This window comes from Elgaria multicarinata, chromosome 4, assembly GCF_023053635.1.
Source record: "Elgaria multicarinata webbii isolate HBS135686 ecotype San Diego chromosome 4, rElgMul1.1.pri, whole genome shotgun sequence".
In the NCBI taxonomy this organism is placed as follows: domain Eukaryota; kingdom Metazoa; phylum Chordata; class Lepidosauria; order Squamata; family Anguidae; genus Elgaria; species Elgaria multicarinata.
This window is the reverse complement of record NC_086174.1, coordinates 116998827-117014944: the sequence shown is the minus strand read 5'-3', so window position 1 is coordinate 117014944 and position 16118 is coordinate 116998827. Positions and strand designations below refer to the sequence as shown.

General features: G+C 40.8%; 1 protein-coding gene across 2 annotated transcripts in view; it reads right to left on the bottom strand.

The window, feature by feature from the left end:
- The window catches only part of COL21A1 (collagen type XXI alpha 1 chain), an 82794-nt gene that overhangs the window by 45148 nt on the left and 21528 nt on the right, over positions 1-16118 (bottom strand). For both annotated transcript variants that reach the window (XM_063125046.1, XM_063125047.1), the window contains exons 9-14: positions 6545-6598; positions 6381-6434; positions 4116-4169; positions 2490-2543; positions 318-371; positions 166-219 (exon numbers count right to left, since the gene is read on the bottom strand). In XM_063125046.1, the coding sequence (XP_062981116.1) occupies positions 166-219; positions 318-371; positions 2490-2543; positions 4116-4169; positions 6381-6434; positions 6545-6598 (324 nt within the window). The remainder of the gene's footprint in view (positions 1-165; positions 220-317; positions 372-2489; positions 2544-4115; positions 4170-6380; positions 6435-6544; positions 6599-16118) is intronic.

Below are 16118 nucleotides of genomic sequence, written 5' to 3'. Positions count from 1 at the left end.
TGCACTGTTTGGGGAGACAATATTTGTCTGGAAGGTGGGATAGAATATAATGAATCAAATCAATAATAAACACACACACACAAATACTGATATGGACATGTTTGCACAATCTTAACACAAGTAAACTATACTATAGTATATGAATAAATTCAGTATTTTAAATACCTTAAAGCCTGGATTTCCAGGTGTGCCGTCCTTCCCACTCCTCCCAGGATCCCCCTGTGGCAACATAGTTAAGGTGCTGTTATTCACAGAATATAATAAGAGAGTACAGTAAAAAAAAAAAGGGGGGGAGACATAATCTATTAGAAACTTACAAGTCGGCCAGGCATTCCTGGAAATCCTGCAACACCCTTTTCCCCTTTTGCACCCTGTTAAAAAAATAAGAGAGAAACTAGTATGTCCCTGCTCATTTGCTAAGATCATCCTCAGAAGCTCTTTTCTGAGTGCCACTGCCCTCAGTGGTGCAAAGGTTGGCTACCAGGAGAAGAACCTTCTGTGGAACGTCTTTCCCAAGAAGATCCTCCTGGTGCCTCCACTTGCATACATTTAGATGCTGTCAAGACCTTCCTCTTCTCAGGGACATTTAATCTTTAATGTGTTGCTTCACTGCTGGCTCTTTCCTATTTTTAGCATTTCAATATTTTGATCTATTCACTGTTGTATTTATTGCTTTGTTTGTTATTTTATTGTTCTTTGGGATTTCCTGAGGTTTACAATCTGCCAGTTGGGTGCTATAGAAACACAATAAATCAATACATAAATATACAAGATAATTCTATTGTTTGAGCAACAGTAAGCCAATACGTCAACACCATCTGTTGCAATTACAGAACAATTGACCCATGGCATGGCACAACATTCATCTACACGCGTTGAAAAGTCAGTTCATTAGTTCTTGATGTGGCCGCTGGAAGATATATTGGGCCATTGCTCACAAACCTGGGACACTTGCAGTGCACAGTTGAATGGCATGGAGGGGCAAGTAGAGGGTGACTTTAAGGCCTAGCAGCATTACCTGGGAGGAAACAGAGCTCCTGCCAAGGCCAAGCTAGAAGTAGGGAGGGATGAACGAGCAATGTTTGAAATTGCTAAGATTCTCCAAACACTGTCAAGCGGCTTATCTTGTGACCATTTTCCATTTGCAATAGCGGCTCACTTCATACGAATGGGAAACTTGCACAACTCCAACAGTGATCAAATGGGAGATTTGCACGAATCTCCCCAAATCTGTGCAAATGTCCTACTTTGCACAAATTTCCCCCACAGAGTAACATGGGGCTGAATCCAGTCTACAGAGAAAATTTGTGCAAATTAGGAAATGTGCACAAATTGAACTGGGAATCAGGAATGAGATGAATGCGAACACGCATTTAACAATTTGCGAATATTTGCGACGGACTCGCACTCACGTTCAGAACTTCAATTGCGGCACGATCGCATGGTTTGTGAGCAAAAGTGAAATTCTCATACATCCCTAGGTAGGAGTCATTGAGGAATGTCTTTGCTTTCTTCCATTTGAGTGATATACTAGTTACGTATAAATGCATGCTTCACCACATCAAAAGCTTTCAGATTTGATATGAAATACATTTGTATTGCCATAGTTTTTATACTGTTTTTATGTTTTTTAAATTTTGTATACTTTTAATGATTACTATTTTTAATTGTTGTAAACCGCCCAGAGAGCTTCGGCTGTGGGGTGGTATATAAATGTAATAAAATAAATAAATAAATAAATAGTAGCAATTAGAGCTGAGCTCCTGCTCAAACCTGAAATGAACTGATAATTTCCTCCCAAATTTTCCAAGCCAAACTGAGGAATGGAATTCCTCCCCAAAATACACTTTCTCATTGAGACTGACCAGGTAGTGGCAGCAGGAGCAGTGAGGTGGCATGCAAAGAGAGGCCTATTCCTTCATCTGGGCCTCCTGGTATCCAGAGGACTGCATAGCAGCACATCAGAACTAAAGATTGATCGCTAAAGGGAAACAGAGCCAGGGCCCTGGAGACCAGAGAAGAGACATGCCTCTCTCTTTCCTTCTCTTTACACACAGCTCCCAGGGCCTGCACCCACAGCTCTCAGAGAAGACAGGGAGAAAGAAAGCCAAGAATTCTTCTCCAATTCATATTTGAATATGTCAGAGAAGAATTGGGGGGGGGAGGGTTATAAAGCTCACCCCTCCTCCATGGCAGCCTTTTATGAGTCCCTGAAGCTTATATACAACTTGAAGTTCAGACCTGGGGGTGTCTGTGACTCATTGGTAGAGCACATGCTTTGCGTGAAGTAGGTCCCAGGGTCAATCCCTGGCATCTCCAAGTAGACCTATAAAAATTCTTGCCTGAAACTTGGAGAGGCATTGCCAGTCAGTGTTGACAATATTGACCTAGATGACTCAGTAAAAAACAGCTTCTTATGTTCCTAGAACATCTCCTGTATCTCCAGCAGTAATACAAATCTCCTACTCCTATATTATATTCAAACTTGCCTTTTTCCCATAAATTCCTGGTACTCCTTGGTCTCCTTTTAGTCCTCTGTCACCCTTGATAAAAAAAAAAGATATACAAAGATTACTTTGATTTTAATATTAAAGGGAGTAAATTAAAAGGAGCAAAACATGTTAAATGTAACACCATATTTGGGGGGAAGGCAGAGGCAATGCTTTAAGTGGTATGGATGTGCCTTGAAATAATTGCTGTCCTGGAAACAAATGCCTCAAGCTGCAGCAAGTATGGATTATATCCAATGGGTTGTATCCAATGTTAATCTAATTTAAGTCCCCTTTATTTCAATGACTCTACTCTGAGTAGGGGTAGCACTGGATATAACTCTATGCATTTAGACCACCTCCACCACATCTGTCTTCACCTTTTATAGCCTGGACTCCTTTAAAATATCACCAAACAATTGTACATGAAAGAGTGACGCCGTAAGTACTTCCACTGAGTGAAAATCAATTTGCAATACTTTTCAGCAGGTTCAATATAAAAAGGTTAAATTCAAAACAAATACACGTAGTAGAGCTTGTCACAAGTGTGATAATTTCTGATGCAATTTGAAGAATATTTCACACAAGACAAACTTTGGACTGACATTAGGCAACAACCCAGAGAGAGAGTGTTTCCCTTAAATCATCTGAATGGTATAATAGAGTAGAGCAGTTTCCTGATTGGGATGGAGAGTATACTGGGCCAGAACGAAACAGGCAGAATATGGCAACTTGAAAACGATTTGAAAACTGTATACATAGTTGTGTCCTGGGCCCCAACAGTTGTCGCTACTGTTATAAGCAGTAGTGTAGATCCTGCCCTGGAGAATAGTTCACTTGGCACTTTTGTATACCGTTGTAGAAAAAGAGGGGGAAAGCACCACGAAAAGGCTATGAGAAAAAGAGGCAACTAGCTCTGTTGCTATGAAATGTCAAAAGAGGTTTCTTTGTTTTTCTTATCCAAAATATAAAAAATGTTCAAAAAACTTTCAACCAAACTTGTACAACGCTCAACGTTTTGGATCTGGAGATCCTTCATCAGGAGCTATACAACAAAATGAATTACCTTTTGAAGTAATTATAAATTTGAAACCTTATAGATATTTTTAACAAGACTGCTGACTGAGACAGAATGAACACGACTGCAGTCTTGTAAAAAATATCTATAAGGTTTCAAATTTATAATTACTTCAAAAAGTAATTCATTTCGCTGTACAGCTCCCTGACGAAGGATCTCCAAATCCGAAACGTTGAGCGTTGTACAAGTTTGGTTGAAAGTTTTTTGAACATTTTTTATATTTCGGATAAGAACTTCTTTTGACGTTTCATAGCACCAGAGCTAGTTGCCTCTTTTTGTATACCACCCAGAAAGCGTTGGCTATTGGGTGGTACAGAGAAGATGATGATGATATCGTAGCCTCATTGATAAAACAGAAGACAGCTATCCTGCGCATCTTCACCACCTTGTTGAGTGTAGTTGCCCGTCTATATTATTTGTCAGTATTTCAAAGCAAATGTGACCAAAGAGAGTAACCGCTGCAATTTGAATTTTTATTTTTGCTTTTGAAAATCCCTTGATACTTTTTAACATCCTACCCATTGTTACAAGAAGCATTTGGTTTGAACCTTAGATGCCGGCATTCCATGTAATCCAGGGAAACCTGGAAGGCCACGTTCACCCTAGAAAAAGAAAAACACCATGTTGAATGTAAAGAAGACAACAAAAGAATACGAGTCATCGGGACACATGAGCAACAGGAGGCTCTGGGCTCCATATGGCTTGTTTCCTGCATGAAATTCATAATCACGTCCCATATACTCCTTCAGCCTCTCACTTATCCTGCAATATGGTTCAGAACAGGGCCCCGATGTCCTTTACCTGCTCATGGCTCACAGATTCTCCGGAACTAACTAAGCTGTAGTCATTTAGTCTTAGAAATTGAGGAACTGGCATACAGAATCAGTTCCAAAGTCCAACGCTCTGGTTACAAACAAAACAAACAAACAAACAAAAGGCTAGAAAACCAAAAGGGGCTCAAATATCTGCCAGATATAAGAACATAAGACGTGCCCATGCTGGATCAGACCTATGGCTCCCAACAAGAGCAGTTTGAAATCAGCCAGGAATGAACTATCTGGAATGTACAAAAACACAGAGGCCAGAATTATCGAGGCTCAAGTTGCCCTTTCCTCTGCCAGTCCCATAAAGTTTCAACCCTGGGGAGGCCTGTCATATCAGATGCATATTATGACCATATTAAAGAACATTTATATAGGCCCCATCCATTCAGTGTGGGTGAACTGTAAATGCCATTGACAAGTACTTGCTTTTAATTGCTACATATTTGCATGGGGTTGTGCATGGAGAAAGTTTATTAGGTAGCTCTGTTTATGAGTTTGGTTCCCCTGCTGTTCACTGTCAATGCCAGATGTTAAATTTCCACCAATATATATAATTTTGCTACTACTGATGATGATTTATTTTCAAGCTCATCTTGACCTATTCCAACAAGACAACTGAATTATGTCTTGCCACCACCTGATGTGAAGCAGCATTTAGAGCACATAATTTGCACCCACAAACCTATTAAAAATCAGCATCTGGACAATAAATTACAATGTCAGTTAACATGATTTTATGCACATCCTCTGAAATGCATTTCAAAAGGAGTCCCTAAATACAGTCTCCTGAAAATGAACAACCATCGTAAATGTTATCGTGATAGAAAAATACAAGAAGAGTTTCTAATTGCCTGAAACTGGCATTTTACATGACCACCATCCTGTATGTCCAAGGCCAATGCAAGGAGGAAAGAGCCTTCAACTCAGGAGAGCTGGCTTCAAGTTCAGCTCAGACATGATTTTTTGTGTGGCTAAATCGTAATGGCAGCCTATCTCATAGGAAAGAAAGAAGCTAAGCATCTGATTTAAAGGCTCCCTGCACACCTAGGAGCAGTGGTGCGTCTAGGACTGGAGATTCCCACAGGCCACTCACCGTCCCAATGACCAACCAAAGTGACAGGCAATGAGGGCATCAGGGCAGCAGAAGCAACTTCCATGTTATTCCTAGAGTCATGCTGGTGTTATCATGTTAAGCAAGTTTAAAATATGAAATCACAGATGCTTGGGGTATTTCTGGGTTGGCAAACAGTCATGTTATTGTTGTTCTAACATCTCAGGGATGTAGAAGCAGTTGTAAAGCATGGAATGGTAGTTGTTGGGGAATAGAGAACTGTTAATAGGGTCAAGTAATAAACACGGCTGCATAAAGCGGGAGGGAGGGGACACAAAACATCATTAAGTCCATTACCTAGCTGCATCACTGCCTAGGAGCACAAATGTTCATGAAGACGCCCCAGTTCCTCATACACTACAAACACTGGAGACATTTCTGAGTGCGCATCTTAACTGCACATGTGAAGGTGCTTTTGACATTTTTCAGAATGGGGAATCATGTACTCATTTGGAGCTCTAAGAACACATTGAAGAGCATATGTATCCGAAGCAGTTAAGCCTGTGTGCACCAGTTGCTAGGGAACATGGGTGGGAGGGTGCTGTTGCACCATGTCCTGCTTTGTTGGTCCCTGGTTAACAGCTGGTTGGCCACTGTGTGAACAGAGTGCTGGACCAGATGAACCCTTGGTCTGATCCAGCATGGCTCTTCTTATGTTCACAGAGGAGTATGTTATTATTATAAAAATAATAATGCTTAGTGCATAATGTTATGCATTATTCAAGGCACAATTCAGACAGAAAAGAACTTCTAGCATCCTTCAAGCCAGCTTTACTGCCTGGGGATTGTAGAATATTTTTGTGTTTCAACATGCATAGGCCTGCACTCTTAGTAACGCTGTGGTTATGAAAAGGAACTGCAGATATTAGTAGTCTTACCTTTCTCCCATCGGACCCAGGTTCACCCTTCATGCCTGTTAAGCCACGCGGCCCCTAGTAAAAAAATTAGTATGTATTACTAACTTTATTGACTGGTTTATGACATTATCTTTTATTTACAATTGAGATAATCACCTAATGTAGAAAAGGTACAGTGAACTTACTTGAATCCCTGGGGATCCTGGAATACCTGGAGTTCCTGCTATTCCTTGGTGGCCCTAAGGAGAGAAACCAAAACATTATACCAAAGTATACTTGAACATTATTTTCATTCTCAGTTCTGCATCTCAGGATTGGGTATAGGAAGCTATAATGCCAATAAAACATTGTAAAGAATTAACATCAGCAACAATACCAACTTCAGTTTTAAGTATCAGTCTGTAAGTCACAAATCATTTCTGCCTTAAGGGCAGCAGCCTTAATCAATTGTCTTCTATCAACCGAGTGATTGCATTTAAGTCTGTTTAGCAGCTGCAGGTGCTGCTCAACATGTTCATTTTAATGTTGAATTGTTTTATATATTTTGCTTTGATTATTGTTTAGCCACTTTCAATATCTGTGATAGAAAGAGAAATGATCTGGTCATAATAAATTAATATGGATCCTTCTCTATTTTCCTTACACAACCTTAAACTCTCTTTCCTGAATGACTGAGTAACAGCAATATTTGAGAAAGTGCCTTCTCCCTTATCAGCCTGCCTGGTCACTGAGGTCATTGGAGCAAATGCTCCTGATGGTTCTGCATGGAGCTGAGGTCCACTGAGAATCCACTCAGAGTACAGATTTTAGTGTATGGTTCCCTCTCTATGGAATTCCTTGCCAGTTGATATCAAGCAGGCACAAATGTTGCTTTCCTGTCAGCAGCTGCTAAAGATGTTTTTTATATTTAAACAAGCTTTTCTTGAATGACCAGATTTGATTTTATGGTATAACTTGATTTTAAATATTTTTATTATTTTGTATTTTGATTTTTTTTTCTTTACAGTTCACAACTCGGGACTCTTTTTCAGATATAGTGTGTTTTATACATTATAATTTATAAATTTATGAATTCAGGGGCTGGCAATTAGCTAACAGACTGCCCAAAGTTGTCCAACCCTGCTATAGGAGGACCCCATTTTGTAGGTTCCTCCATGTGCCACTGCTGTCCTCCCAGAAACGAGGACAACACTAGTGTATCAAGCAGCCACAGATTTAACTTCACTGAACAAAGTTATTATTAACAAGGAACCATAGTAAATCATCACTCACCTCATGGTAAGTGAAGAGAACATTATGCTATCTATAACTAACTCAGAGAGTTCACGAAAATAATGAGTCGCCAGAAACAACACTGTAACCACATGGTTTTCAAGGAATGAACAAACTTAGTGTCCCAAATCTCAACCCATCAATCTATGCATTGATCTACAACCATTCAAAGAACCCATTTCAAAAACAGTTCATAATTTATTTTCTTTCTTTTTCCAACCAATGAATATTCTCAAGAAAACGGATCATAATAGACCACTGATGGGAAAATATATATATATCAAACAAACACCCAACCCACATACCAAGTATTAGACCTCAAAGCTCCATCCAATACCTGAAGTAAAAGTGTAAAATAGGAAGTGACAGGTTATTTAGTTCAATCTAGAAGCTAAATGCAGGACCATTCGCTGACAAAGCACAGTGTACCACAAGCAGAGAGCAGGCATCCACATACCCACTGAGAGGATCATTCCTGCCATTTTTATTTCAAAAACTAGCAAACGTAACCAGCTTCACATGAATTGGAATAGCTCTTAGTTTGATATAGCAAAGTCTTTGAACAAAATTATGCAGCTATCAGATTTGAACACATTGTGCCCCCCCATCTGAATGAAGTCACAGCTGCTGGCATCCACCATGGTGTATCCCCATAGCACCCTGAGGGAGAGGCCTGCACACTCCATCTTCTTGAGAGGAACTGAACAACAGCAGGGGAAGGAGCAGCAATACAGAACTCTGTCCGTCTACCCCCAGCTTCAAATTGTTACCTACGAAGTTATGCGCTGGTTAGGAAAGTCTGCCACCTAGTGATTGCAGATGTTATTGGAAGCTTCAAACGCATTGACACATTTAAATTAATTTAAATTATTTAATGTGTTTTAACACATACACACAAAATAATAACCCCAAGGTGCACATCTCTAGGGTCTCTTTAATATGCATGCCAAATTTCTCTTGGAGTTATGGCATTGACAGACAGACATCCTCTTTGATTATTGAAGATTTAGGGATACTACTATCAAGACTAATCATATGCACAGAAACGCAAAAGGCTTTCACTCCCTAAATGAATTGGTCAAGATTCAGTACTCCCCAATTCCATATATACAAATCTCTAGTGTAGATTAGTATCTCCATTCCAGTACACACTTCCTTTTACCATTCTTTAACCACCAATATTTGTAAAAATATTACTAGTTTGTTAAGGATGTAATCCTATCCACATTTACCTGGGAATAAGCCCCATTGAACCCAACAGAATTTATGCCTGAGTAGACATGCATAGAATTGCATTGTCAGGGTATTAGGGAGCTACCAATCTGCTTCAAGTAAGCTCGAATATGCACTTTGACATTTGACAGTACAAATGACTATGATGTTTCTAATCTATACCTGTTTGCATATAAAGCTTCTAAGGGAGTGAAGGACTTTGGTAATTTTATCATTAGGAAGAGAGAAGTCAATATGTCATTAAGTGCCATGCCATGGAAGTAAAGAATACATGGACCTTTAAACTGTGGTGCGAGTGCTTACATAAGCCAGGAAATTTTCAAGGTTTCTAGGACAGCATCTGTTGGTGGGATCATGAGCACAATCCCAAAATACAGCCAATAACAGGGTGGAAAGATGGATCATTAAAAAAAAATAGAAATATTTTCGCTCTATATAAAATTAATATAAACTGCTTTTTTAAAAAAGTACCCTCTTAGACTTTATCTTTAAAATGCTGCTAATGCATCTGGCTTTTATACAAAGTACATTGTGTAAAGAAGATTCCTCTTTAGGTCATGAACAATAAGAGAAGCACAAAACTGCTGGACAGAAAATCAGTAACAATATCCTGCAGGTTTTTTATTATTATTAAAGGAAATGCTGGCACCACCAGAAAAAAAAGTATTTTATTAGGTGAGACATTTGATATTGTTTTAAGAATGTCAAGGACAATAATCCACGTGTAGAGTCTACATCTGGATATCTTACTACAACCAGCTCTGCCAGGCCATTTTGAAGTTGCAAACCACTTAACCGGACACTAGAAAGGAAGAATAAATATTTTATAAAATTCCACAAAAGGATTGCAGGATGGGATATTGGTGCACATCACTTCATAAGGTCAAATTCTTCATTTAAAAAACAAACAAAATCAGTTTATACACCTCATTTCCCAATAAGAAGGTCAAGAATAATTTTATTTTCAAAGTATTATTCCATATAAGACTAGAATATAATTGTTTTGCTTTTCTTTAAAGGAGTAAAATACATTGCTCTCTTTTTTAAATAGCCATGTTATGCTTTCTTTCTGACAAGCCTAAGCAGCCTGTGGAATAGCAAAGAGCCTTTAAGATGCTATAGAAAAGAACTTGAACAGAACAAAATCCGAGTTCCCATTTATACTGATACCTTGCAGCACCTTTAAGGCTAACACTTTTATTATGGCGTAAACATTTGTGGATCAGAAATGGAATCTACTCCATACAAGCGTTTGCCATAATAAATTTGTTAGCCTTAAAGGCGCTGCAAGATGTTTTGTTGTCTTTGCTGCAACAGATTAACGTGGCTGTAAAACTGGAAGTCCCTCACATGGTAAGAACGTAAGAAGTGCCCTGATGCTGGATCCGACCAAGGGTCCATTTAGTTAAGCACTCTGTTCACACAGTGGCCGACCAGGTATTGACCAGGAACCCACAAGGAACCCTCCCATGTTTCCCAGCAATTGGTGTACATAGGCTTGCCGCCTCTGCTACTTGAGGTAGCACATAGCTATCAGGACTAGTAGCCATTGATTGCCTTCTTCTCCAGGACCTGTATGTTTTCTCCCAACAGACCAAATAGCAGCAAGTTGAATAAAGAAAACCCTTCCTTCCATGGCTCCATTTACCTCCTTTCTTTATTTTAAAGACAGGAGATCCAATCACAGAATTGCCAGTGTCACTTCTACTTTGGCCTTCATGTGTGTGCAATGAATTGGAACCTCAGGGGGAAAAAACTGCTCATTATGGAATTCAATGTACATAAGGAGCTTCTTTAAACGAGTGTTTTATAGCACACTCTTGACTGGCCACTCATGGATGTTCATGGGTCATTTTGACAATGGCGTCAGCCTCCTGCACATCTCCTGCTCCATTTCCCAGTTTTAGCATTATAAATTAAGCCACAGATAACCTGAGTCTTCTGAAATAAATCAGGATTTGTCGGGATTTCCTGCCGTGTGCAGGCGAAGTTGCGCTATAAAATGCCCACTAGAGGACGCTGTTCCCATTGAACTGTATGGGCTACATGCTTACTGCTCTCTTCCTCTGTAATTTCAGCTCATTGCAAATGTGGAAGAGAAACAGGAAGCAGAGCCAAGGTAAGGAAACACATTTTTTCCCCATCTGAAGGAGCCCAAAAAAAGGAATGCACAAGTGGGCTCACTTGTGGCTTCTTTATTTCAAATTACCTCCAAGTTCACACAATACATTTTACCCTCTACACAAGCATCCTCAATCTTCTCCATATAAACACTCAAATTGGAATTGCAGCTGACAACACCCATGGCTTGCTAGTTCCTGTGTCCTTGTGAGTATATATGCCCATGGAAAGTTAGGTCTGGATGCATGGAAGGGAAATGGCTGGAACTCAACAGTATATTCCATCCTATTTATTAGACATGGTCTGTAGGCTTTATCAGAACTGCCCACATTAGAAGCAGCATCTAACATCGCATCACATAGCAGTAGGGGGCTTTTTATGATTGCATTTCCATCATTTTATACTGACTCTATTATGGCAAAGGGATACAGCCCAATTCTTAACAGAAAAGGGAAAATACTTGGAAGTAAATTCCACTGAATTCAATGTGTGCTTGACTCTGCAGCCTACAAGCCATGACTCATGGGATCACTGAGTTCAATGTGCTTAAGTTGTGTTTAGGAGTGCAGCCTACATGTAATTAATGACTCATAGGAGGATCCAGCTTAAAAAAAACCCCACTTGAATCAATGAGACGGACAATACTATCTTAACCATTTTTACTCAAAAAGGAAGTCATATTGAATTCAGCGAGACGAATTCCCTAGTAAGTGAACGTAAGAGTTCAGCCTGAAGCATAACAATCTCTGCGAGAATGCAATCAGAAACTGCAACCCACTAAACCAACACCAGAAGGCAACACCCATAATATTCTATAAGCAGATGCCAATATCTTGTGAATGGACTTGCACAGGAAGGCCTAATCTACACCAAGCAGGATATTGCACTATGAAAGCAGTATGAAAGCGGTATATAAAAGGCAGGAGCCACACTACTGTATTATAGCAGTATTGAAGTGCACTGACAACTGTTGGGGCCAAACGACATATACCACTTTCATACTGCTATGTCCTGCTTGGTGTCGCTCCTGCTTTTTGTATACCGGTTTCATACCGGTTTCATAGTGAAATATTCTGCTTGGTGTAGATTAGGCCAGAGTTACACAGTAAGTACTATGATTTTTCTGGATTCTCTTTTTTTCTCCCTATGATGCAAACCTTTGCAGACTTCACTGGGCGATTACAAATTACTCGAACCTAGGCTACAGTTTCTGGACTGTGGTTTCTCTCTTACTAGTAATAACTGGGAGACAGACTACTAGCAAAGCATCATGTTTGAAAGGCTTCACTCCAGATGTTGCTTTACAAGGATTTTTCCTCCTTCAGTGCCAGCACCGTTTTGAATGGGAATAGGGGATGAGAGCTGGGGTGCTTCTAGTGTTCTCCTGTGCATGCAATGCAAATGTTTGTTCTAATGTCTCTGCGTTCAAGAGAGATGTTACATGGTGTTCTGTGTTACGACTTTCCTCTCCCGCTTAAAAAAGGGAGCAGAGAAGTTGCTTTATAATAGAGATATTGCACTGCATGGTGTTTTGCATTTTCCACTCCTCTTTGAAAACAAGCATGGAGGTCAAGTTGGTATTGGACCCATTGATGGCCATGCTCAAGCAGAATGGAAACTGCTGGTGAAATGATGAAACTGCAGCTCCCTCCTCCCCCATGCACCTCCCTAATCTGCTCTGGAGACTTTGGATACCCTTTGGAATAGATTTGGGACGGTTGAAGAGCCTGCAGCGGAGAAGAGGAAGGGAATGTCTGACTGCGTAATGTTGGATTTAAACCCGTATTTGGAATGCAAAATAGGCAAATTAAGAACTAGCCAAAACAAAGAGCTCTCCTTGCTCAAAGAAGCATGATCAAATCCCAGCTCATGCTGAGCATAAGTATTTGTTTGAAGTTGCAATCAAGTTCAGCAAAGTAATCTGAGTCCAGCTACAGTTAGGTGAGACTAAGAACCAGTGAAAGCAATGTTGGTCAGAACAATCTAGTCCCATTACTTTCAAGGGGATGTACAGCGTTATCCTATGCATGTTTACTCAGAAGTAAGTCCCAATGAGTTCAACTGAGTTTGCTTCCCATAAAGAATTTAATAGGATTACTGACTTCGACATGACTACCTTTAAATAGGTTGCTATGTTCAGTTCACAGGTTCTTTGTGCCCCTCTCATTTTCTAGTATACTTTTAAAAAAAAGTATTTTCCATACTCAGAAAAAAGTTCAACTTGGTAAAATATGACTCATCTGAGGAAAATACACAAAAGTGCCAAATTTCAAGACTACAAAAATGGTTTATTTTTCCTCTGTGGTTCATTAAGCTGTTATTTATATCATTACAAGGGAGAAATGTCCAGAGCTAGTATCAAAAAAGCTACAGCAAAGATGTGGAGCTCAGCTTTTTTAAAAAACCAGAAATGCAGCCTGTCACTTACCACTGATAGCAAAAAGGAATAGTCCAAGATACAAAGCTACATTATGGAATCTTTGCCCGGAATATCTTTCCCTAGTTCATGAGGAAAAAAGAGAATGAGCAGAGGTAGCCAGCTATACAAGTCAGCTAAGTTATGGTTTATCATATAAAGTTTCTGTGCCGCTTAAAACCAAAACTTAGGTTTGGTTTTATGGTTTACCATATAAACCTTCTGTGCTGCTTAAACCCAAATAGTGTCTGTTTACTGGATCAAGAATGTGATAATTCTGAGAGATATAGAAAGGTTGCTATCACAATGAAGAGGATAGTTGCACAAAACCAAATCTATTGCAAGAAGTTGCATTCTGCTGCAATGAAAAAATAAATTCCCTTCTTGGCAAGGTAACAAAACCAGTATGGTGGCCAGATGAATCTGACAGCAAAAGGAGAAAACTACATAGAAGTTGCTTTTAATAAAGGCAATGGTTTATTCACAATGGTTCCCTGTAGCTGGGACCATGGTTAAGAGGTCTGGAGCAAGCTTCAAGTTTGCATGTTCCTCTCTCCCTTGTTTAACCACTGGGCCAAACCAACAAGGTGGGAAGGCACCAACACACGGTGCAGACTGAAGGAAGGAGCCCTCCAAGTGCTGGAACCCAAAGGCACTGCTATAGTTGGAAGATTGGGATGTCTTTTATTCAAAGCCTGACGCTTTTCGGGATATATATATATATATATATATATATATATATATATATATAAAAACCTTTCTCAAGGGCACTTCTTTTTCAAGGTAAAAAAAACCCGAGTTGCACAATACACATCCCTTAAAGGATACTATGTAACCATAAGGCCCCGTCTTGATGGCTGTGCTTTGGCACTGCGAGGCCTTGGGCTCCCGCATTTGCGTTCCGTCCCGGCATCTGCATGGAAAGGAATGCAAGTGCGGAGTTGCCGCTGCCGCGCTGAGCACCAGAGGGGATGGGGAGGAATGAAGCAGCCAGGGGGGATGAAGAGAGGGACACACAGCCCCTGAACCACCTCTCCTCCCTCTGGCTGCCCATTCCTCCCCCACCACCTGTTTTTTTTATCTGTATCTGCACAGCTTCGCAGATACAGACAAAAAAAAATTAAAAATTGGGGGAGGAATGGGACCTGTTCTTCTTCTCCCCCCCCCAGTTTTTTTTATTTGCAGGACACATGGGGCCGTTTCTCCCCCCCCCCCCCCAGTTTTTAAAATTTATTTACAGGGACGCATGGGTCTCTGCTGAGCTCCTGGAGCCAATGGCAACCAATCAGGGGGCAGGCACCATCGGCTGTGACATGCTTCCACAGCCAAAAATGTTGGGGTAAGTGTCTGACATCTTTTCAGCGGAGTTTTTGGGGTTTGCCCCTGGATGGCTTCGCAATGGCAGCTGTGTCATGTAGATGACTTGCCGCTACTGCAAATCTACCCCGGGCAAATCCTTCATCAAGACAAACTATAGGCCATCCACACATTTTTGCATTATATCTGGATTACTGCTGACCATTTGTAATTCTAAGCAGGCTCCCTCCTATCCAGAGTTTGCAAACCTAGGCCTAAACTACACCAAGCAGGATATTGCACTATGAAAGCGGTATATAAAAGGCAGGAGCTGCACCAAGCAGGATATAGTGGTATGAAAGCGGTATATGGTCTGTGTCAATGGGTCCCAACAGTTGTCAGTGCACTTGAATACCGCTATAAAGCAGTAGTGTGGCTCCTGCCATTTATATACTGCTTTCATAGTGCAAATATCCTGCTTGCTGTAGATTAGGCCCTGGTTCAAGCTCTCGTTTCAAACTCCTATTAATAAGAAGAACCATGATTAGCATTGGAGTAGACCAGATACAAAGCATTCTAGAAAGCCAGAGCAAATAAACCAAGTATTTGCTGGGCACAGAAAAGGCAACAAAATTGGCACCAGGCAAGTTTCCCTGGAGAGTTCACTCCATCTACAGCAGGGGTGCAAAGTATTTGGCCCATGGGCCACAGGCCCAAGCCATGCCTGGAATTCTCCCAGACCCCCAGGAAAAAAAAACTAGGGGGGAAGAAAGATGCTCTAGGAAGAGGCTCTATGGTTCCTGCCATAGAAGCCTCATTCCTAGAGCATCCTAGGAAGCAGAACTTAAAAGGTTCTTGCCTGCTTCCAAGAATATTCTAAGAATGGTCCTTCTATGGCAGGAACCATGCAACTTTTTTCTAGAGCATTTTTCCTTCTTCCTTTTCTGACAAGGGTCCAGGGAACAGAGTCTGGGCTGTCAAGACCCTTCAGCAAAGGAGTGGATTAGAGGAACGAGAAGGGCTAGGAGCCAAGGGTAATATCCAATAGGTGATCCACATGCAACTACCCCCACCAGCCGTGGTTCACTCGCGCCCAGCACCGCCAGCCCAGGTCCACCTCACACGGCAATGACATAACGCTTCTGGGAGCAAGCTTGGACGCATGCCAATATGCTGGTTTCTGGAAGGGGTGTGACCTGCCCCTTCTAGAAACCAGCATTTTCACGAGAATCAGGGCTTGCCTTGGGAAGCACCGTATCATGGCCACACATGGACCTGGGCTGGCGGAGCACACAGCACTCCTATTGGATACTACACCAGGATTCCTGGATGACTGGGTAGTTTGAGAATGCAAGTTTCTGTGAGCACTGTTTTTTTTTCTGATCAAACCAGATGCCAGGCCCCTGAAACAGTCTTCACCA